Here is a 23,803-nt window from a genome sequence, read left to right as displayed (position 1 = left end):
AATGTCTCGTAGTCCATAGGTCAGGTTTGTGTCCCAGGACGAGAACCTCAGTCTTTCCCCCATTCAACTTGAGAAGATTGTGGTCCATCCACTTGGCAATTTCTCCCAGCCCAACTGAAAGGGGGGATGTAGCAGCCTTATCAGATTTGGTGAGTGAGAAAACAATCTGTGAGTCGTTGGCGTACATGAATAGAGTGAGACCAACGCTGTCATCTATATAGGCTAAAGGAGTGATATACAGATTGAAAAGGAGGGGGCTAAGAATAGAGCCTTGCGGGACACCGTAAGGCTGGGAATAGACATTGGAGGAAGCATACTGGGAAAATATTTGGAAGGTGCGATCTGCAAGAAAGGAAGCCAGCCAGCCCAGGGCGGGTCCTTCTACGCCCATGATGGCTAGGGCGTCCAGGAGGATTTTGAGAGAGATGGTGTCAAACGCCGCGCTGAGATCAAGTAATATCAGCGTGGCCGTCTCCCCTCTGTCAAGCAGGGATCGGAGATTTTTCGTGACGCCCAAAAGGGTTGTTTCCGTAGAGAAACCGGACCGGAATCCTGACTGCGAGTGAAGATGGATATGACGTTCAAGAACGTTGGAAAAAGCAGGAAACAGTGAGATAGGACGGTAATTCGAAAGAAGTTCGGGATCAGCGGAAGGCTTCTTCAGAAGTGGCGTGACCATAGCATGTTTCCAAATAGAAGGGACTGTAGCAGTCTTGAGCGATAGGTTCAATGTGGAGCAAATTGCTAACAGTTGCGGGGGGTCAAAAGACCTGAATACAGCAATAGGCAAAGGGTCTAAAGGGGAACCAGATTTTATTTTGCAAAACAGTTCGTGAAGGCCGTCAGGCTGTAAGTCGGGCCAATTTGATAGCGGACAAAGAATAGGAGCCGCATGGCAAGGGGCATCCTTGGCGGGGGTAAAATGAACCATGGGATTTTGTCCATGCTTACAAGTGGAGATGTCCTGGTGGATCTTGTCCACCTTTGTTACAAAGAATTGGGCAATAGCATCACATCTTTTACTAGACAGGGGGGAGCTTTTGCAGTAGTAAGAGATCCTGCAAGATTTTTGACTATACCAAACAGGACTTAGGATTTATCAATAGCCTCTACTATGGACTTCGCCACAAAGTCGGCCCTAGTGGAGGCGCAGGCTTTGTGGTAGGACTTCAAGGCACTTCTGTAAGCAAGAGCTGTTGAGTTTGAATAGTCTTTGCGCCAGATGCGCTCCAGCTTCTTGCAGAGGGATTTTTCAACTTTTAGCGCCGCGGTAAACCAAGGAGCTGGAGTCTTATGGGGGGGCGATCTTCTCTAGCGAGATAGGAAGACAGATGTCAATTGCTGCTTTTAGCCAGGCGTCAATTAGTGAAGCTGCGTTTCCACATCTACTGACATAAGCAGTTCTGCGGTAAGGTGGGAAGCAAGAACTTTATTCAAGGAACAAATATCCAATTTTTCCCAAGCCCTCCTACTTTCGGCATGGGTACCTTTGCACGAAGCTGAGGTAATTCTGGACGTGATCCTGAAACTGACCAAATAATGATCAGACCAGGTCACGGGCAAGGCCGAAAAGCAAGTCAGATCGGGCAGGTTTGAAAAAAATGGGGTCTAATAAGTGTCCACCTTCGTGAGTGGGTCCGAGTTATGGAGGGTAACATTCATTGCGTCACAGTCTGCAATCAAGGTTTTGGCTGCACTGTTGCTGGAATCGTCTAAATGAATGTTAAGGTCGCCCACCACTAGGAGAGTACTGGATTTAGTCAGGAAGGAAGCAATAAGATCGGACAGATGGGAAACCCAGTCGTTAGCAGGACCAGGGGGACGGTAGATTAAAATTCCGGGCAGCGAGGTTTTGGGGTGAAGAGCGAGTTTAAAAGACGCGGCTTCGCAGTTGGGTAGAGCAATGGCGTCGAGTTGACATTGATAAGTTTTTTTAAAAATAATGGCGATGCCTCCGCCAACTTTTACCCCTCTGTCACACCCGACGATGGCATAGTTAGCCGGCAATGCCTCCGCGATGTCTGGGCTAGAGCCATTGTGAAGCCACGACTCCGTGACAAAGAGAGCATCAGGCTGTTAATCATTTAAGAGATCAAAGATCTCACGCCTGTGCTTAGGTATAGATCGACAGTTCATGCTGTAGAAGTTGTATACAATTTCAAGGTTAGTAGGTATTTGAGGGATACAACTACTACAGAGCTGAGGGACATCGAGCGACAGGGAACAGCTTGAACAGGACTGGGCATATGTGCTGGTTGAACTGAACAAAGAGCAGTCCACATTACGATGGGGCCTGTAAGCACGCAGCAGATTGGCACTATAAGTAAGTCTGCGGGACGAGTCAGAGGTTTGGGCAGGGGGTAAGGCCCCAGGGCCCGGCAGGGCGCAGACGGGCACGCCTTTGGCGCGCCGTCGGCACGCCCGCTGCGCCCGCCCGCTGCGCGGACGGAGAAACTGCGCCATATATGCCAGAAGAGGGTGGGGCGGAAGGACCAACTGGACCGCAACCCGGCGCCTCAACCAAGATGGCGGCTTCCCTTACAGCATCCCGCTTCAGCTCCTAATCGGCTGCGGGGACAGCTGTGAGGGTCAGGTAAGTAACAAAGTGCCCCAGAAGTGTGACACACCTTAAACACAGTTTAAAAACAATTTATGAGCAATTCGTGCAAATAGAGCAGTAGCAGCAGATCGAGCAACAGACTTTCGTACAAGTAGCCTAAACCCCGGCTTTCCGCCTCAGGGCATATAAATTGCAGCAATCCTTTCACCATTTCTACTGAACGGTTTGTTTAATAATGCCATTTATTTTCCAATAGCAGTGCTTTACTCTCTCCTGTTGCTCAAAGAAACTAAGTGGGTTTTATAGCTACACTATCCAAATCTGTGCAGTAATACGAAGGACAAATTTGGTAGGAAAACTAATCTAGCACATGTTCTGATTAACCTTTCCATTTACGAAACGTCAACATCCTTCAAACTGTTTGCACAGGCTGCATTAAAATACTGTATAAGAACTCCTCACAAATGTATTTTAGGGGTCAACCTTAGACAGAATTAAGAACCTTCCCCGAACTCTCATCCGGAAGGCACAGTTTTCTTTGGTCACATCCCCTGAAGGATAAGAATTGCGTTTTACAGGAATAAAGCATGGGCTTATTTTGCAACAAATCTGGGAACAACTCTAAAACAATATCTACTTAATAGATTAAGTGTATTCTTTCTAAATAATACCATTGCATCTATGTGGTGGTGCTTTTGTTTTGATAGAGAATGTGCTCAGTCTGCTTATTTGTTCAAACGCTCTGTGATCTCCAATGCTACTAATCGGTTTGTAACTATGGAGAGGAAAATATTTGTAACCGTGGGGACAGCTCCAATGCATGGCTCGTATTGCTGAATTGTTTGTTTTTTATTTGTTCACCATATATTTTTTCCCAGAGGGGACTTCACAAACTGCGAGCAGGGCTCCATCACTCCATGTAGTATTCAGCAGTAGAGCAGGGATTCTAATGTCAGGACCGGAGGCTCAGATTATACTTTTCTTCCTTCGCTTTATTTTCCATGTCCAACACACAGCAGCCAGAAAAGCGATGAAAAAGATTTTTTCCATCAATAAACACTTAAATCTTTATAAACAATAGAGTTCTGATCTCAAAACATCAACTCCCATCAGTTCCTGGGAGGATACAGCAACATAGTCCTTTCACACTGTCCACGCACTCCTTGAAAGGGCCTCCATCTTACGAAACCCTCCTCTTTTTTCGCTGCTGGGCAGCCAGTTAAGTGCTGTTTTTCCTTCTCTGGAAATTTCTTGTGTTCATTGGGTGAATTGCCCTAATAGTCTGTGAGGTTTGTGTGTCTATTGTATTCTTGGCCAAGTGTGGTATATTTCTTTTCACAGATCCCCAGACCGCGGGAGCGTTCGCTCACTCTTTTCGTGGCCGGCCCACTTGCGGTGGGGCCCGTTGCCCGCCAGTGGGCGCCCGTGCGTCTCGCTGCTCCCGCGGCGCAAAAGTTCTCTCATGAAGAGATCGCGCCGTGGGAGCTGAGTCCGCCGGAGCCTGTCCCCTACCACCATAACCTGAAACGCCCTCGAGGGTACGTATCAGCCCCACTTTTGCTCTAATTACACCCCCCGGGTTCCGGATCACGGAGCTTGTACTCCGATAATCGCCTAAGGGCAGGAAAAGTGCATTCGCCTCAAGCTTGTCCGGCACGCTGGGTGGTGGTTTGGCCTGGTCTACTTGAGGGCCTGCGTGCTAGGGGTGTGTGCATCACCCACGGCGGCCGGTCCGCAATTAAAATCATTGCAGTTCTCTGGTTCTGCCCCAATTTAACATGCTTTGCTGGTCTGTGCTTGCTTCAAAGCTGTCCTGTGGAGTTAGGCGCTGATCAGCCTCAGATAGTCAGGTGCTTGGGTCCCAGCAGATAGTAGGAGCCTTGTTGGGTGTGCTGGGGACAATGGACCAGGGGAATTACTATGAGGAGGAGGAATCCACCCAATACTTACCCCTGGATGATGATTTCTTTGAGGATGTGGATAGTTCCATTTATAGGTGTGTGAACGAGGTAGTGGCCCCTATAGTGGAGCACCTCTCTAACCGCATTATTGCGGAGTACGCTAACTGGTACAGGCCCACTTGGGGGGTTATTAAACCCGGACCAACCCCCCCAGAGGAGGGTGCTCCCCCCCCTAAGAAAGTGTGTGGGAGGGTGGATCGGAGGGGGCACAGGGGGTGGATAAGGATGCCTTGGAGCGCTTATAAGTCCGGACAGCCTCCTTCTGTGCCTCCCCCGCCACCAGAACCCGCAGCGGCTACGGCACCTCCTTCCCCGTCGCATGATGGGGGTTCCCCGACCGATTCAGACAACGAGGGGTCTTCACGTTCTTGGTGCCCTGCCCGTTCCGCAGGCACGTTGCCTCAGGATGAATCAGGGTTGTTGGACTTGGATGAAATTATGAATCCGCACTCCGAAGCCTGGGCACAAGGTGGCAACGTTCGTGGCGGGACACCTCCGTGAGCCTCTGGAAAAGGAAGCGCAGGGATGCCTCTGGGTGGAATGTCCCGTCCCACCTTGGAAGGTAAAGTTGCGCTAATGCCTGAGCTGGGCTCAAAAATGGCTCCCTTCCTGGCCAAATATGTGAAAGATCCCCGAAAAGGGATAGATAGATCCTGGCGCTCATGCCAATACAAGCTCTTGGACGCCAAAGGCCCGATTACCAAAATTCTTGATATGGCAGAAGAGGCGAAGGTTACTGAGCCGGTTATATCCCCCGAGGTGCTATCTAATTAGGCGCAGAGGGCCATAATTTTCATGGGGAATGCAAACTGCGCCCTATCGTCTGAGCGTCGTCGCTTCCTGCTAATAAAGCTTGATCCGAAGCTGGGGGATTTGGCTTCGTCTGAAGCGGGCGCAGTGGCCCAAGATGGTCTTTTCGGGGAACCCTTTGTAAAAGAGTTAGGGAAGTTTGTGGCCAACTTTACGTCATTAGACAAAGCGCAGACTAACAATGAGTTTTCCAATCTCGTTTTTCCCAAGGGGCGGGTCGCGGGAGGGGCCGCGCGACCGGCTGTGGTGGTCAGCAATCTGGCAACAAGGGACATGGCTCCGGGCGAGGGCAGTACAACTCCTCGGCCAACTTCAATAACTTCTACCCTACCAGAGGGCAGTGTTTCCGGGGTCGCGTCTGGTTCAGGAGCAGCACCGGAGGTGGCCAGTCCGGCGGTAAGTGTCATACCTGCGGAGCAGGTTTGTATTGGGGGTCGTTAGGCAGACTTTCAGGACGGATGCTTGGGTCTTACAAACAGTGAAGGGGTTCCACATAGAATTTTACGATCAGCCGATGCAGGCAGAGCCCCCCCAAGGCCCACCTCCTTTTCTGTTCCAGATGCTCATCTGATCGACGAGGAGGTGTGCGCTCTGCAAGGGAGCCATCTGTCGATCCGCTCGGCACCCCCACGGTTTCCTCAGCAACATCTTCCTGGTGGAGAAGACAGACGGGGGCGACGCACAGTAATCACCCTGAAGAAGTTCAATGGGTGGTTAGTGTACCAGCACTTCAAGTTGGAGGGAATCCATCTTCTTCGGGATGTGCTGCTACCGCAGGATTGGATGGTCAGGTTAGACCTCAAGGATGCGTACCTTGTGGTTCCAATCCACCCACCACACCGTTGGTTTCTCCAGTTTTCTCTGGCGTGGGTCAGGTGTACGAATTCGTTGCCCTTCCTTTCGGACTTTCTTCCGCACCTTGGTGCTTCACAAAGGTGCTCCACCCGGTGGTGGAATTCTTGAGAGGTCAGGGCATAAGGATGTTTGTGTACTTAGACAACATCCTTCTCATGGCTCAGTGTCCCCAGAAGCGGTTGTCTCAGTTGCGGCAGACGGTGACTCTTTTGGAAAGTCTGGGATTCATCATCAATGGGCCAAAGTTGGTCCTCTTACCAACCAGAAGCCTCGTCTTCCTCGGATTCGTGGTGGAATCCGTCCAGGCCTCCTTGACTCTTCCATCTCGCAAGATGGCCAAGATCCGTCACACATTGAGACAGACCATTTCCAGACCCCACACCTCCCTACAGCAGATTGCCAGAGTGGTAGGCCTCCTATTCTCCTCCATTCAGGCAATCTTCCCGGGCCCGTTGCATTATCGTGCCTTACAGCGTCTAACAGCGCATCATCTCATAAAGGGGGTATCGTACGAACAAACGGTTGCCCTGTCCGAGGAGGCCAAGGAGGAGATGTCATGGTGGTTGACACACATGGAAGCCTGGAACAGGCGTGCGATCTTCAGCTCGGCACCAGGCCCTTAACATCGCAGGCTGCGAGAGTGCCGTCTTTAAAATTTTGGTTAACCCTCAGTTTTCCCTTTCAGGGATGGTAGTCTATCGCCCTCCGGGAAGCGATGTGGCATTCAGGGCGGCCTTTCCTGATGCTGTAAGTTCTCTGGCGATGGGGTGTGCTAACTTTTCTATCTTGGGGGACCTCAATTTGCACTTTGAGAATCAGAATATCCCTACGGTGTGCTGTATTCTAGCCGATTTGGAGGCTCTTCAACTCCAACAAATAGTGCTGCATCCTACACATGTAGGCGGCCATACGTTAGATCCGTTTTTTACGAATTTGACAGAGGCCACAGTTACGGCTGTTACACCGCTCGGCTGGTCGAACCATTCTTTAGTGGCCATCTATGTCCCCCTGCCGGGAATCTCTTCTTCTGCTCCCGTAAGGATGATCTCCACACGGCACTGGAGTAAATTGAGACTTGAGGACCTTCATCGAGCCCTCGCAGCAGAGCCGTTGGGACCTCTGGAGAACGTGGATGCAGGTTACGACCGGTTCTGCTCGTGGGTTACTAAGGCACTTGATTCCCTGATTCCCATCTCGGCTAGGAAAATTAGCTCCAGGGAGTCAAGCCCTTGGTATGACAGGGCCTTACGCGCACTCAAGGGCAGTTGTAGGCGAGCAGAGAGGGAATGGCGGAAGGTGTACGACAGCGGGAAGAAGGTTGTCTATCTCGCTGCCGTTAAAACGTACCATTGCGCTATATGCCGGGCCCGGGCAGCCTACTACACTGCGGAGTTCGGCAATAGCCCTAATCCATCAAAAACCATCTTCAAAGTGGTAAAGGACCTTGTGGCAAAGCGGGCCTCGGCTATAACAACGAGCTCTACGGCGCATTGTGAGGCTCTTGCCTCGTTCTTTTTAGAAAAAGTTCAGAACATCTACTTAACATTCCATGATACTAGGCACGGCAGGTACTCTATGTAACATCTATGGAGATTTTCTGCTTCATGTGTTGCCCCCGTTGACATCTGAGGGATTTGACACCCTGAAATCCGGGTCGCCCGCTGATCCGCTTAAACCAGCCCTTTTCAGAGACCAGCTGTTTGTGGGTCGTACCTCGGTACTTTCCCTGATTAACATCTCGCTGGCCTCGGGTACGGTTCCAGCAAGTTGGAAGCGGGCTGTGGTTTCTCCTATTTTAAAGAAACCCTCTCTGGACCCGGAAAAGCCGGAAAATTACCGGCCTATTTCCCTGCTCCCTTGGCCGACCAAAGTCGTGGAGGCCCATGTGAACAAGGTTCTTTCCAACCACCTTACTCGAGCCAACATCTTAGACCCCACCCAGAACGGATTCCGTGCTGGTCACAGCACGGAGACCGCCCTTCTCACGATGGCTGAACATCTTCGCACAGTGATGGATGCAGGACAGTCGGCGGCGCTTGTATTATTAGATCTAAGCGCCGCCTTTGATACGGTCTCTCATTCCATCCTGTTGCACCGCCTGGAGGAGATTGGAGTGGGGGGGGGGTCTGCCCTCAGTGGTTTCGGTCCTTCCTCGATGGTCGCTTCTTCAGCGTTGCGATGCCACCGTTCCAGTCCAAGTTCCATCCTCTGAAACAGGGAGTGCCGCAGGGATCCTCGCTGAGTCCCACGTTGTTCAATCTATACGTGAGACCGCTGGCTGAGGTTGTCAGGCAGTGGGGCATGACCATGGTGTCATATGCCGATGACACCCAGCTAGCGGTTACGATCAGCGGGGATGCGGACCAGGATGCCCCCAGGTTTCAGAGCGGACTTAGGGCGGTGGCAAGCTGGATGAAGGGCAACTGTCTTCAGCTCAACGGGAAGAAGACCGAGATCATGATCGTCGGTAGAAGGGCGGACCTCTGGGGGGACAGGTGGTGGCCTTCGGAGCTTGGGTCGGCCCCTCTTCCGGTGACGGAATTAAAAAACCTGGGAGTGTGGATGGATCCTACCCTCAGTTTTGTGGGGCACACAAAGAAAACGGCTGCCTGCTGTTTTGGAATCCTCCGGGCTCTGCGACCAGTCCTGAAGTTCTTCGACCCCCGCACTCGGCAGTTGGTAATACAGGCGACTGTTACATCGCGCCTGGATTATGCCAGCTCTCTTCTGGTGGGAGCTAACCTGGCTGAAGTCACCCGCCTCCAACGCGTGCAGAACGCTGCCGCTAGAGCAATTGTTGGTCTTCCTAGATCCTGCCCCGTTTCCAGTACTATGAAAGCATTGCACTGGCTGCCAGTCAGGGCCAGAATACAATTCAAGGTACTGTGCCTGGCCTTTAAGATCCTAAAGGGTACGGCTCCTCAAATTCTTACGGACCTCCTGTCCTGGTACGTCCCCACTCTGCCTCTGAGATCTTACCATCACCCCTCGGTACAAGTTGTGCCGTGTTGGTGGTCGTTCCTTCCGGGTTAAAGCAGCCGAACTGTGGAACTCTCTCCCGGTGGAGATTCGGCTGCTGGAGGATCTTTCCTCCTTTCGTAAGGCTATTAAAACTTTCTTATTTTAACCTGGTTCCTTCTCTTTAGCTGTTGTGCTCCCTGTGGTTGTTGCGTGTTACCTTGCCATGCGCCAGGACGCCCCTTAGCTGGGGCAGCTGTGCGCAGTACAAATTCACTTAACATAACATAACTTGGTCATAGAGTCGGGCGCAAGCAGGTCTGGATGGGGTGCCCGTTGCAGGGAATTCTCCACAGGTGGCGTGTGGTCATTGGAGGAGCAAAAACTGCATATCAATTGCTTGGAACTTCTGGCGGGTTCTTTCGCCGTCCGTTGTTGGACCAGGCATCAAGCGAGCTCGTGCGTCTTGCTGAAGATGGACAGCGTCTCAGAGGTCTGTTACGTCAATCGCCTGGGGGGGTCCTCGGTTTCGAGCGTTGGCGGACCTCTCCAAGGAGTTTTGGGAGTATTGCCTGGAACACCAAGTCTTGGTGACAGCAGAGTATCTCCCAGGCCAGGCCAACCAGGTGGCGGATTGGCACTCCAGGTATCTTAGGGATTTCAGCCTTTGGAAGCTGGATGTTCGGGTCTTCCAGTGGTGAAGTGATTACTGGGGCCCGTTCTTGGTGGACCTTTTGCTTACCGTCTCGATCACCTGCTCCTGCGCTTCTTCAGTTGGAGGCTCGATCCTCTAGCAGAGGCCAGGGAAGCCTTCCTTCAGGACTGGAGTCAGGAGAGGGGTTATGCCTTCCCACCGTTCGATGGTGTTAAGGACGGCAGCTCGGATCAGACTCCTGGGAGCAGAAGTGGTGGTGGTGACCCCATGTTGGAGGTCCCAAATGTGGTTTCCAGTTCTTCTGGAACTTTCTTGGCATTTTCCGATCCTACTCCCCCGCTTTCTCATCTTCTTCTGAAACCGGACGGAGTACAGCATCATCTCGTTCGTCAAGGATCTCTCCACCTCATGGCATGGAGGCTTTTCAGGAGACGTTGGTCGCTGCCAGGCCTTTCGGGATTGGCTCAGAACCTTTTGTCAAAGGCCTGGGCGGACAGTACATCGAAACGATATCAGTCCGCCTGGACTAAATGGATGCGTTGGTGTCTTCGATGAGACCTGGATCCCGTGGTCGCAGGAGTTGTTCCCATGCTAAACTTTCTAGCGGATCTTGCTACGGAGGGTCTGGTCTACCGTTCGATTAACGCTGTTCGCTCTGCGATTTCTGTTCATTGCCCGGTGGTCGGTGCACCAATTGGGGAGCATCCGTTTGTCTGTCGGCTTTTATGGGGTATTCGCCTGTCTCTACCTCCGGAACCTCGATACTCGGTCCTTTGGGATGTCAATTTGGCCTTGATTCTCTTTTTATCCTGGCAACCAAATAAGTATCTCTCTTTAAAGGAGATTTCCGCTAAGCTAGCCATGCTGTTATGATTGGTTTCCTGTTGCAGGGTCTCTGACGTCCGTGCTTTGGATATTACTGCGAGGGTTTTTTCCCCAGGAAGGGGTTATGTTCACCGTGGGTCGTCGGACTCTAGGACAATTTCATACCAAGCTTTTTCGGATGTGCCCAAACTGTGTGTGGTGCATTGTCTTAAATCCTATGAGGATATGACTCTGGAACTTCGCCCTCCGGGCGAGCAGCAACTGCTAATTGCCTTACGGAAACCGCACAAAGCTGTCTCCTCACCCACTATAGCCAGGTGGGTGCGGTGGGTCATGCAAGAGGCGGGTATTGATACGAAACAGTTTGGAGCGCACTCTGCTAGGGGTGCGATGGCCTCTAAGGCTTTTTCTCTGGGTGCTTCTCTGGAAGACCTTACGCGTGCGGCAGATTGGTCTTCCAACTCCACCTTTAAGAGGTTTTATTTTAAACCAGTGGTGGATGTGGCTCAGTTGGTGGTAAGTAAGCTTTGAACTAGCATTATCTGAGCCTCCGGTCCCGACATAGAATCGAAATTTGCCTAGCATAGTAACCGTAAGTTTCAATTCTATTAAGGACACAGAGGCGAGGATTATCCCTCCCGTGGCACAGCTGGTGCAAACCCGCCCGTACTTCTGTAAGTAACCTGGTTTAAGGTTTTTATGTTAAGTTGATTGGTGACATTCATTGAAATGTGATTAAACCTATGTACAACGTTGCTTTTGGGAAGGTTATGGACGGAGTAATGCCTCGTGTTTCCTTATATTACAGGGAATGATGGAGCTAAACAGGACCAGTAACATTCAAGCGTAACCTGCGCGAAGAAAGAGGAGGGTTTCGCAAGATGGAGGACCTTTCAAGGAGTGCGTGGACAGTGTGAAAGGACTATGTTGCTGTATCCTCCCAGGGACTGATGGGAGTTGATGTTTTGAGATCAGAACTTTATTGTTTATAACGATTTAAGTGTTTATTGATGGAAAAAAACATTTTTATCGCTTTTCTGGCTGCTGTGTGTTGGACATGGAAAATAAAGCGAAGGAAGAAAAGCATAATCCTCGCTTCCGTGCCCTTAATAGAATTGAAACTTACCGTTACTATGCTAGGCAAATTTCGATTCTGCCCTCTAGGGGTGCATGGACTGCGGTACATGGACTGTCTGGGAAAATTACAGTCCCCTTATATCACACTACAAGTTGCTTGGGGAAGCAGATCAATAGTTCAAGGGTCCAGGCGTTTTTACTTCTGCAACTCAGAAGCATGACCTGGCAACTCAGAAGCATGACCTGGCAGTGATGAAGCGGCGGAAACACTTTACACTCATCTTGGATGAGCCTGCTCGGCAGTCATTGAGTTTGTCTCCTGTTGTTGGCTGCAGTCCGCAATATAAAGCCATTTTACTCTGGCTAGCCCTTAAGGTTTCAGAGATAATAGTTTAAAGTTATGGTTGTGGCTAGGATCATTACACCTTTGAATCTAGTGGGGACCCCGACACTGGAAAATATTAACAGCGACTGATTCTTTGGGATAGGAGTCAACAAAATTTGGTACCCCAGGCAGACTTCACTTTGGGTTATAATAGTGTGCAATATTTGCTTCTGCACGATAATTGGCGAGGTAGTGGAGTCCTAAACTGGTCTCCAACTGAACTGCCTGCATACAGGAAATCAACTACTCACCAAGAGGCCTAGCACCCTAATATGAAGCATTAATTTTACCTGCATGCATTCCCCAGAGTGATTTGCAACTAAAAATCTCAGCCGCTAGGACAGACCACTGATTTCTCTGGTTTGCTATATTTGGGCATGTGTTCGCAATGGCTCTGGGTGCAAAGTACTGCATTGTAGTTCTTGGTCTAGTATGCTCTAGAAACTAGACAGAAAATAAAACAGAAAAGTGTACATAAAAGCTACAAATACTGCAGTAGGATAGCATTAACTACGATTCATATCATATGGTTTTCATCCAAAGTTAGTTAACAGCATTGGTTTGTGTGATTTACTGGGTTATGCTGTACCCCAGTTTCCAACCACATCCATCTCTTATAGCATTCCTGACCTGCTGGACTTCTTTGCGATCCCCTAACCCAACTAGAGTTCAAACAGTACTGGTGGCCCTGGCAAACCAGTGACAAAACTGCAATACCTGCTCATGATACTAACCGGTAACCAAAGACTGCTCTTAGATCCCCCACAAAAAGATGTCTCACTGTGTTCTATCCGCATTCAAAAGCACAGGAAGAAGGGAGCTAAGACTCAAGAAGCACTTCCTCCTGAGTCAAGTAGGATTTGACAGTTGATAGAAGGCTGTACTCTGTAGGTACTGATGGCAAGTCAAAAGGAACTCAAAAGAAATATTGCTTCTTTGTGCTGGAAATTCGTAATGAAACTGTGCACCAGTAAAGAGAGCATTTGCTTGGACAGGACCTTGCTGATGGAGATCTTCCCCAGAGGCTGGAAAAAAGGCCAGGGATTTGAAGCAAATTAGCTATTGTGAACTACACATGAAAAGGAAAGACTCTACTGCCCTTCAAGGAGAGTAGCTGGACCTGAACCAAAGTAAGACCAGCTGACTTAAGCTTGGCGAGTAGAACACCTCAAAGCAGTGAATCACCCAGCAGCAATGACTATCCTTCACCCCAAGAGAGCAAGACCCTCAAAAGGCAATTAAAAAGCATCCAAGCTCAGGGAACATGACACTTTCCAGGCCAACACCATTGGCGGGCACCTACGGCTCAAATTTTGTCAGGTACTCTAATATGACCTGCATCAGTCTTCAACCAGATTCAGGAGAGGACACTTCTCTTGGGACCAGTTTTAGGAGTTGTGCCACCTTGGATGTGGCTGGCCACCCTAGTTCCAGACGGTTAGAATTTCTTGACGCCTTTTGTTACAGTGATGTAAACATTTGAAGATGCAGTTGGACCAGGACGCAAGATCAATGTTGCGATCTGGTACTGAGTGAAGCCCAAGAATGCACTTCTTCTCAGTACTCTCTGAACCCCAGCCAACAAAGTATTTAGATTGCAAATTACATTTCCAGACAAGGGTTCCTTAAGTTTGGGATCCCACATAGAATGTTCTTGCGTCCCTTGCACATGACACAGACCGTTGACATGTTAAGACCTTAGCTAATCTCGTCAAACATCATCCCATCAGATACAGAAAACCATAATCCAGTACTATAACGGGCAGAGAGAGGGTGGCAAGACCCTTGCAGAGGATCAAAGTTAATACAACTTTGTGAAAAAGAAAACTCCGAAGCAAAAAGACCTAGGGCTGAAAAATGATTACATGTAAATACTACAAGTGGAAAAGAACTGGCGCGCGGCGCCCCCCCCCCCACTATACAATGGTGGAAGAAAAAGGATTTGACCTGGATAACCTCCGCTGCGCTGCAAACACTGAAGTTAATCTACTGAGGCCAAACTTAAAACCATCCATGTCCGAATCCGAGAGACCTAGAAGGGGCAACATGCTCTTTTAAGAGGTGAAGCCGCTCAAAAGTAAGTGCGACGGCTGATTAAACCTTTATGCCATCACGAAAAGTTGAAGATGCAGAGGGAAAATCATGAATTAATTAGTTATCTATATATTCCCAAAAATCTGAAAGCCTAAACGCAGAATTGTTCCTAAGGCGTGTGACTAAAGTTCTCAAACCAAGATGCCAGTCAACTTTTGCAGAAGTAGAGCAGGTGCACAGTGCCCTGGACTACTCTCCATCTCCAGGTGTACCTCTTCACCTAATTAATCACACTTTTAATTGTGGGGATAGACATGCTGTTGTGCTGGTTTAAAAAAATAGGCAAAAAGTACATAACACTTTTAAAGCAAAGCTCCTCGCGGAAGGAAAGTTGCACAAAATACTCAGCCACCAGGTGGAGTTGGACTGGCTGGAAGGCTAGCAAAAGTACCTGTCAAAAAATCAGAATAGACAGAGGTTGCCTTACACATCCTCATTTAAGTGCAAGACTGGGCTCCCGGCGGCTGTCAACGGAATCTAGGATACCCACTACAGGTAACACCAAGGTTTTGGCCGGAGGATAGGACTGGTCCAGTCTCTGTGTCAACAACTGAAGGGATTCCTTTTAGGTTGAATCTGATCTGGAGTAGGAGCAGTGTGAAAGGCCAACCCCTAACTGACTGTCACTGAAGATAGACAGAACCATTCAGAGATATTTCTTCCCTCGAGTCTAAGATTTTAAAACATGCCTGGGCACTGCAGCCTGCATGTTTGATTCTGTGGTACCGAAATACCTCCAACTAGCCTATGAGGTTTGCTTCAATTCCTTACAATCTTGCAATTAATTCCTTTTACATGGTTACCTACAAGAAGGAAAGCAAACAAGCTATTATTTTGGAAAAGGATAGAAAACAGTTTTTTTGGTCTACAGTGAATTCCAGAACTGGGGATAAATTCTGCGGAATTATGATACAAATGTGATGAATGGTACTTATTTCTGGTACATTAGAAACTTCACTCGGCAAGTGGCAAAGGTGGTTTAAGAGGATACCCCACTAGCCCAAAAAAATGACTTAAAATACAGCTTTTCAAGGTTACATTGTATTTACCTCGAGAGTTTGGGCAAATGGCACTTCATTTGGAATATTGAATAGTTTTACACCTGCAGTGTGAAAACGCTGCGGGGTGAATCGCTGAGGTTGGTTGGGTTCAGGAGTAGGTGTACCCATTGTGGTCACTGAAGAGTCGATGGTGCAGATGACAGGGGTCATTACAAAAAACCTTCATCTGAATGTCAGCACTGAATATATACTCACCAGGCTGATACTGAACGACTTGCATTTCAGTTCCTCGAGACTCTGTTTCTGCAGTTGCTCTGTAATTAGGGAGATCATGGTGCCCTGGAGCGGCCAATGGTGTCAGGGCGCTGCTCGCCCAGAGCGGCCCCCTTCTTTAGGAGCGCCACTTTTCCATCACGGCCATACTACTGCCACAGCTGGGACTGGGCAGTGCTGGCCGATCACATCACTCCATCACTGCAGTCTGCAAAATAAAGTGAATCAATCAGAAATGACCAAGGCTATCCAGCCCCAGTTCTAATATACAAGAGCAAATCTGAACAGTAACAAAAAAGATGAGCCTATATTCAGTATTGCCGTACAGAAACTGCCAACAGAGCCAAGTTCACAAGGCAAAACGTATTAAAAAAACTCAAATACATTCTTTTTCCCATCCCTTTCAAGGGTATGCCTGCCTGTTAAGCAATGAAACCCTGCAGCCTTCAAGATAACAAAATGCAAGCCCTTCACGACATGTCAAACTACCCCATACATCGCCCTACAGTACTTAAGAACTGCCACTACATGCTCCAATATAAGGGGTAAGTTTGGTTATCAGGTCTGATATGAAGCATTAAGTATTTAACTACACAACTAATTTGCTGTATGTCCTCTTTAACAAAGTGTAAGGATCTGCCTTCAACTTCAGCAGCGACTAAAGCTTTTCCAAAAGAATGCTGGCCCTGGTACAAGTAGCATCCTAAGTCTTAAGCCTCACCTGCCCTTAATCAACTTTGGAATCTAAGCTGGTGTTCTCATTTAACAGTGATACGAAGGAAACAACTTCTCAGGGTACACCAACTTCCGGTCTCCATTTTGGGACATTCAATTTTGGGAGTTAAATCTTAATTTGTGCATGTTGTCAATTAAATGCATCAAATAAGGATCCATTTTAATAGGCAGTTATCCCCAGCTGACCCCAAAAACCTTAACTGTTGTGTGTGAAAATCATGCAGTCAGTTGTTTACTCTCTATCTTAGCAGACCAAGATCACAGAGGAAATATCATCTCTCTGATGTTCAAGAACGGGCCAGTATTAAAGGCAACCCTCAAATCCCATCTTGGACAGAGCAATTGTGCATTTGACCCCAAATCCTCAAAAACCTTGACCAGGACCAAGCAAGGTAGAGGCTCAGAACACCCTTGGCCATCAATCACATGGTACTATTAGGTCTCTTTACAACATGAACTGCATTGGAATAAACTGGAGTCACAAGTGGCCATCTGAATAATGTAACTGTCTCCCAATACACAATGGAAACCTTAGTACACCAATCACCCACTTATGGTACTCTTAAATTTATTTGTCTTGCTTGTAGCGGTTTTGGGATCCAGGAGGATTAGGTTTGGCACTGGAGTCATTGGCCACAGTTAAGTCCTTTAACCTTGGATTGCAGAGCAGCTCAGAAAAGATGCAGCCATATAGCCATCTGAGATCCAGTTTGGCTCCCTCCTACGCGTCTGAGCATTTGTAATCCAAAAGAACAGAATTTCTCAGAGACTCCAATGTCAAACAGACAATAGTTCCTCACCACGTAAGTGCTAAAATAAAGTCTGTACCATCTCTCAGCTGCAGAGGGTGCCAGGCGTCATTTTCGTTGGAATTGCTCATTTTAGTCGGCCCTCTATTTGATACTGAAATGAACGTCTGGCCTTTTCTACAGCTATAAGTCTGACTGAGCATTTAATTTATCATGTGTGATTATTGAATCACCTTTTATGAGAGTACCATACCTGTGTCTGCTACTTTACGTGCACTGTAACTATCCAACCAAGCTAATTTTGGGGAAGATCCTTCAACGTGTCAACTGTAAAGTTAATTGCAGTACAATAGTAGCCAAGGCTCAGTAACATTAAAATGAACCCGTAGCCACAAGATATACCACAAAGGAACCAATGGTGGTCAGAGGACTCAGAGAAAAACAAGCACTGGCGTTGCCAATAGGTTTCGCATTTGGAAAGTTGGAGCTATTGGTTTTGTAATTGACATTTTATATTTATATATTGTTATTGACAATGCCAATACTTTTAACTTTAGCATATGTGACACTTTTAGTATTTGTAATGTCACATGTTTTGTATTGACGTGACTTAGATGTATTGATATTACAATTCACAATGGCTTTTAATTTTTTTAAATAATTAATACTTAAATACTTAAATGTTACTGTTTTTTTTCCCTTCGTGAAGCATTAATCAAGTAATGTCATTGTAAATGAAAAAGTCGTTTACCCCCAGGACATACAGATTCTGGTGTCCAAAGCACCAAATGTGCTTGCTATTCCCCATTTGGAAATTGAAAACCTGTGATAGGTGCCATTTATCATGTGTTGAATTCCGAACCTAGAGAACCATCCGATGGTACAGAGCCCCCTCAAGTGCACGAAAAAGTTTACGCTGCGCTACAAGGGAAAGAAAGTGTTGTGCTGTTGCTGCCACATATGTAATCCAATGTGTAATAAGCGTCAGTCTAAATAACAGGGGTTACAGGATTGTGAAGGGGGGACTCAGAGGGAGCAGAGCCCATGACCCGATCCCAGCCCCGGGGCGGCCGGCAGAGTGGAGGGAAGGAGAGCTCGGGGTGTCTGTGGAGGTGTACACGGGGTGGGGTGCAGATCAAGAGTGCCCGAGGGCATGGGTTTAAGTACTTCTGAGGGTTCGAAGATGGATTTGTAGTTGGAAGGGCCTAGGACTGTTGGGTGAGGGGGTCTGAGAGAGAGAGCTGTGACGCATGAGAGTCTGGAGGGGGCTGAAGAGTGAGGGGGTCTGAGATGTATGGAGTTTATGAGAGCGGATATGGTTTGAGGGGGTCTGGGGCGGGGTTTGTATAGTGGATATGGGGTGAGGGGGTCTGGGGCGAGGTTTGTATAGTGGATATGGTTTGAGGGGGTCTGGGGCGGGGTTTGTATAGTGGATATGGTTTGAGGGGGTCTGGGGCGGGGTTTGTATAGTGGATATGGTTTGAGGGGGTCTGAGTTGTAAGGAGTTTATGAGAGCGGATATGGTTTGAGGGGGTCTGGGCGGGGTTTGTATAGTGGATATGGTTTGAGGGGGTCTGGGGCGGGGTTTGTATAGTGGATATGGTTTGAGGGGGTCTGAGTTGTAAGGAGTTTATGAGAGCGGATATGGTTTGAGGGGGTCTGGGGCGGGGTTTGTATAGTGGATATGGTTTGAGGGGGTCTGAGTTGTAAGGAGTTTATGAGAGCGGATGTGGTTTGAGGGGGTCTGGCGTCAACGTTAAGACTGCCCGAAGCGTCTTAGGTGAGGAGGTTTGCGTGACTGGTCTGTGGATTCAGAGACCTGAGCGCTCTGCGGTGCGTGGCATCTGTTTGAGACTGGAGCTGGTTTGAAGGAGCCTGAGAGGGTTTGTAGATAGACTTATCCTGAGGAGTCTGTAAGAGAGCGGACAGGGGGAGTATGGAGGAGCTGAGTGGATCGGAAACGATCTGATGGGTTCTGAGAAGATATCTAGGTTAACCATTTGTGTAGCGCCTGAAGAGCGCCAAGCGCTGAGGGGGAGAGGAGGCGGATGTAAGAGGGCAGGCTGGAGCGGAGCCTCATCGGGTCTCGGTTGATGCGTGGAGGGGTGTTTTAAGATACTGCAGGAGTCCGCAGGGGGGGGGGGCGCCGTGAGCTTGGAGGTCTGGCGGGGGTGAGCGAGGGCTGAGGGGAAGGGTTATGACTGAGTCTGGGTAGTTAGAGGGGGATCTGGGTAGTTTCCTAGGGTTATAGGGCGATGGCATGTGGCTGCACCCGACCCCATGCCCGGGGTCTGTGCTCTATTCCCGAACCCCCCCCATCTGCCGGACGGACACGGAACTGCCGCGGCCACAGGGATGGGTGCCGGAGATGTACCACTAGAACATTCCCGGAAACGCAGAGTTGGTGGGGTGGACGGACCCCTACAGGTGAGTGCCCCCCTCGGGGGACCAGCGGAGGCCCCCCCCCCCCCGGAACTAAACATCCAAGTCCGGTGACATTGGGAACACTGCACTGTCCGTGGGCACTGTCACTATCTGCTGGCACCCTTTGACCCACTGCCCGTGGAGGGGAGTCACCACGGCTCTCCTAGCACAGCAAACTAACTTGTTAATACCTAAGTGACGTACTTTGTCATCCCCCCATTGAACTCACGGATTGATTGAGCTCGATAGAGCGTTTGGGCGGCGACTTGTTTTGTTGTTGCCCTTTTGGTATTATGGTTCTGTTCAAGTTCCCCCCTTTGAGATTAATGTTGGCATTGAAGTGTTCTGGCGCGCATTCCTGGGTTTGTGTGGGATGGCGGGTGGAAAGAATGATCATTGATAAATACGGCTGTGTGTGCGCGGGCGGGGAGGGCTGGGGGTTGGGGGGGGCGAGTGCTTGGGCGCAATGAATACTGTGATGACTACGGTTAACTTTTGTACCTGGAATGTCAGGGGCATGCACACACCCTCGCGCAGATATCAGGTGTACTCCTATCTTAAACGACACCAGATCCAGATTGCACTACTGCAGGAGACACACCTAGGCGCCACTGAGGTAGCCACACTCCGCCGTAGATGGAGGGGACAGATATTCGCCACGACCTTTTCAGCGTTTGCACGTGGGTCCCTGATCTGGATACGACCCGGGGTTCCATTCGCACTGACACACAGCAACGTTGACACTGAGGGACGCTATGTCTTCATACAGGGCAGGCTAGACGGGCAGCAGATTGTCATAGCCTCCATCTCCGCACCTAATGTCGAGCAAGGGAAATTCTTCACGCGATTATCGGCGGTGATTGCACCTTGGCCAGACGTACCCCTGTTGATAGGTGGGGATTACAATTGCGTGTTGGATGTCTCCCTTGACCGCTCGTCCCCCCCGGCGACAATCGCCCCAGCGCAGGCAGCCTCCGGGGCCCTACTTAATTGGGCGGCACAGTGGAACTTACAGGATGCCTGGCGAGTCAGAAACCCCACTGCCCGGGTGTATTCCTACTACTCAGGGGCCCACTCATTGCATGTCAGACTAGATAGATACATGATGTCCCGCGACCTGATCCCCTCCGTGACGGACACGGACTACTTGGGACGGACACACTCCGACCATAACCCACACACTCTAGTATATGGATGGAGACGCCCGCGCCCGCCTGTACCCACGTGGCGCTTACAACCGGATCTCCTGCTGGACAACCCATTCCGAGAGGAGATGTCCAGGAGGATTATACAGTATTTCGAGGACAATAGCGACTCGACCTCCTCCCCGAGAATTGAGTGGGACGCCTTCAAGGCGGTGACCCGGGGGGACTGCCTCGGTGTGCAGGCGGGCCTGCGAGGACAGGTGGAGAGAGATCTGATACGGGTGGAAGGGGCACTACTGGACAAAGAGCGTGAGGCGACGGAGGGCGATGACTCCCAGCTGATCTCGGCCAGGGCAGATCATGCTGTTTTGATGGAGCGCCTAAAGAACATTAATTTTGCAGCACACTCCGCACGTACTCACAACACAGGGGATAAACCTGGCAGGCTCCTGTCGTGGCTGGTACGACAAGACACCCAGTCCGCGCCGGTCCTGTCGATCCGCACGACCCAGGGCGCTGAGGTCTACACCCAGAGACAGATAAACGAAGCGTTCACATCACATTACAGGTCCTTGTACAGCTCACGGCTGCGGGCCACAGTGGTGGAGATCACGGACTATTTGGCGACACTGCAACTTCCGGCAGCTACTGCTGCCCAACAAACAGAGCTAGGTGCTGCGCTCACTAGTGAGGAACTGCGGGAGGTGATCTTCTCCCTCTCCAATGGCAAGGCACCGGGCCCTGACGGACTCCCAGCTGAGTTCTACAAAGCCTACTCGCTGGTGTTAATACCGGAACTGTTGAAGGTGTATAAGGCAGCATCGGAGGATGCTGAGCTCCCGGCGTCCCTGAACGAGGCTAACGTGGTCTCCCTGCTTAAACCGGGTAGGGAAGCAAACGAACTCGGCTCGTACCGACCGTTAGCACTCCTCAATACCGATTACAAAATCTTAGCTGCGACACTGGCTCGGAGGCTTGCACCGCTGGTCCCCAAGCTGGTGCACTCTGATCAGAACGGCTTTGTGCCCACCCGGTGCACGTCTTACAATCTGCGCCGCTTTTTCAGAGTCCAACGGTATGCGACCCCCGCCTGGCCACGCTCAGGATGCGTCATCCTTGATCTGGAAAAAGCGTTCGACTCAGTCGAGTGGCTGTATCTCCTCCGAGTCCTCGAGAAGTACGAGCTGGGTGACGCCTATGTCCAGTTGGTGGGGCTCCTCTATCAGGCACCCGAGGTACGCGTACGGACTGGGCGGTTGTTCTCTGACAGGATTCGTATAGGGAGGGGCACCAGGCAGGGCTGCCCTCTCTCCCCTCTACTATTCGCCCTGGCGATGGAGCCACTGGCGGAACTGCTCCGCACCTCCGGCGACACCTGGGGCATCCCACTGGCAGATGGCGTTCACTCGGTGTCTCTGTACGCCGATGACCTGTTGTTATATATCAGGGACCTCGCCTGTATACCCGCGGCAATTACGGCCATCTTTCAAACGTTTGGGGACATGTCGGGGCTCCGCGTTAACTGGGCCAAATCGGGAGTTTATGCATTCAGTGCCGAGATGCCACAATGCGAAGTGCGCATGATGGGAGAGACGCTCCGATGGCACCCGACGGTATTCAGATACCTAGGGATCCTCCTATACCTGGACCCTGTAGATCTCCTGGAGGGCAATCTAGCGAGAGCCATATCCTCGCTCTCGGCCCAGGTCACGTTCTGGAACTCCCTCCCACTGAATGTGCCGGCCAGAGTGGCGCTAACCAAGATGATAATGCTCCCCCGGCTCCTCTATTATTATACTAACCTACCAGTGTATGTACCGGCGAGCATATTCAAGGGGTTGGAGGCCCTCACCAGGCGCCTCATCTGGAATAAAGGGCGACCCCGGGTAGCATTGAAGACCCTCTACGTGGCCACGGACGCTGGAGGCCTGGCGGTTCCCAATCAGGAGCTATATTACTTAGCAGCCCAGCTACAATGGGTCACTTACTGGCTGAGCGGCAAGAACCTGACGGACACGGCCACAGCTGACACTACCCTGTCCCCCGTATGGGTGCTGACACTCTTCCACCCCCTGACGCGGGGCCGACCCCCCACTCAGATCCATGTGGCAGTCGCGAAACAGTGCTTTATGCGGAGCCTCAGACTCACCAAACCTACGGTACCCTATGCCCCGAACCTGCCTCTGCTAGGGACTCCCCTGGGCACTGGCATACTGTCCTCGACCGAGCTACGCAGTTGGACTGCGGCGGACTTGGACAAACTGGGCGGCCTGTATTGCGACGGAGAGCTGTTGCCCTTCGAGACCTTGACCGCAGATACTGGTCTACCAGTGGGCCAGTTTCTGACACACGCCAGACTACTCCGTGAGCTCGCGAAGACATGGGGTGACATGGGCCACGAACCGCCCACCCATCTGCTTATCCAGTGATGGGCGATGGCTCCCATATAGTGCATTGGTTAGCACAAGCACTACACAGCCATACACAATTCTCCTCCCAAAGACTGAGGGAGAAGTGGACGACCGACCGGGGTAGCGCCTGGACGGACAAACAATGGGCCGCGGTATTAGCGGGCGCCAGAAACATCCCTCGCAACGTGCGATTCAAGACCATCCAATATTACATCATTCACCGCGCGTATTTGTCCCCAGACAAACTGAATCGCTACTTTGGACTTGCATCGTCGGCGTGTCCCAGATGTGGTCTCCTGGATTCAGATCTCCTACACGCACTCTGGAGTTGCGCCCACCTCACCATGTACTGGTCGGCGGTCACAGACGCATTGACGGCGGCCATAGGCGACACCCTCCCCAAGACGTGGGAAACATGTCTGCTGGGACTCTACAAAAGGACCAAACAGACCAAGCTACGGGCGCGTTTTTGGGACTTAGGCCTCATTACGGCCAAGCGTCTCATCACGAAACGATGGAAGAGTGCCAGCCCACCGCGCCCTGCTGACTGGCGTCATTCTCTTGGCAACTGGGCTTGCGCGGAGAGTGTGTCTCTACACAGGGAGGAGACCGCGGGCCTACGGAAGTACCCGATCGCCCAAGACTGGGACGCCACCCTAACCGCGTTCCACCGGGCGTGCACCCAGGCCGGTATAGTGTGACCGCCCGACACGGAATAGTGGGGACCCAGTAGACTACTGTCCAGGCGTGGCGCGAGCTCCCCCTCTCCTCCGTCCCCGCCCCCTCCCCCGACAGACGGGGTCTTGCCCACCGGGATGTGTCCCCTATTGCCCCCCCCCCGCCCCTACTTCCCCCCCTCCCCGACCTGCAGCCGCAGCAACACTA

The 23,803-nt window shown here is 50.6% G+C and overlaps 1 protein-coding gene across 4 annotated transcripts in view; it reads right to left on the bottom strand.

The window, feature by feature from the left end:
- FAM53C (family with sequence similarity 53 member C) overlaps positions 1 to 23,803 on the bottom strand; it is a 137,843-nt gene that overhangs the window by 92,424 nt on the left and 21,616 nt on the right. For all 4 annotated transcript variants that reach the window (XM_086931825.1, XM_086931827.1, XM_086931826.1 and 1 more), the window contains exon 2: positions 15,437 to 15,662. In XM_086931825.1, coding sequence (XP_086787951.1) covers positions 15,437 to 15,514 — 78 coding nt within the window. In that variant the 5' untranslated portion in view covers positions 15,515 to 15,662. The remainder of the gene's footprint in view (positions 1 to 15,436; positions 15,663 to 23,803) is intronic.

This window comes from Lissotriton vulgaris, chromosome 7, assembly GCF_964263255.1.
Source record: "Lissotriton vulgaris chromosome 7, aLisVul1.2, whole genome shotgun sequence".
Taxonomy (NCBI): domain Eukaryota; kingdom Metazoa; phylum Chordata; class Amphibia; order Caudata; family Salamandridae; genus Lissotriton; species Lissotriton vulgaris.
The sequence above is the reverse complement of the archived record's forward strand: the minus strand, read 5'-3'. Positions and strand labels throughout refer to the sequence as shown.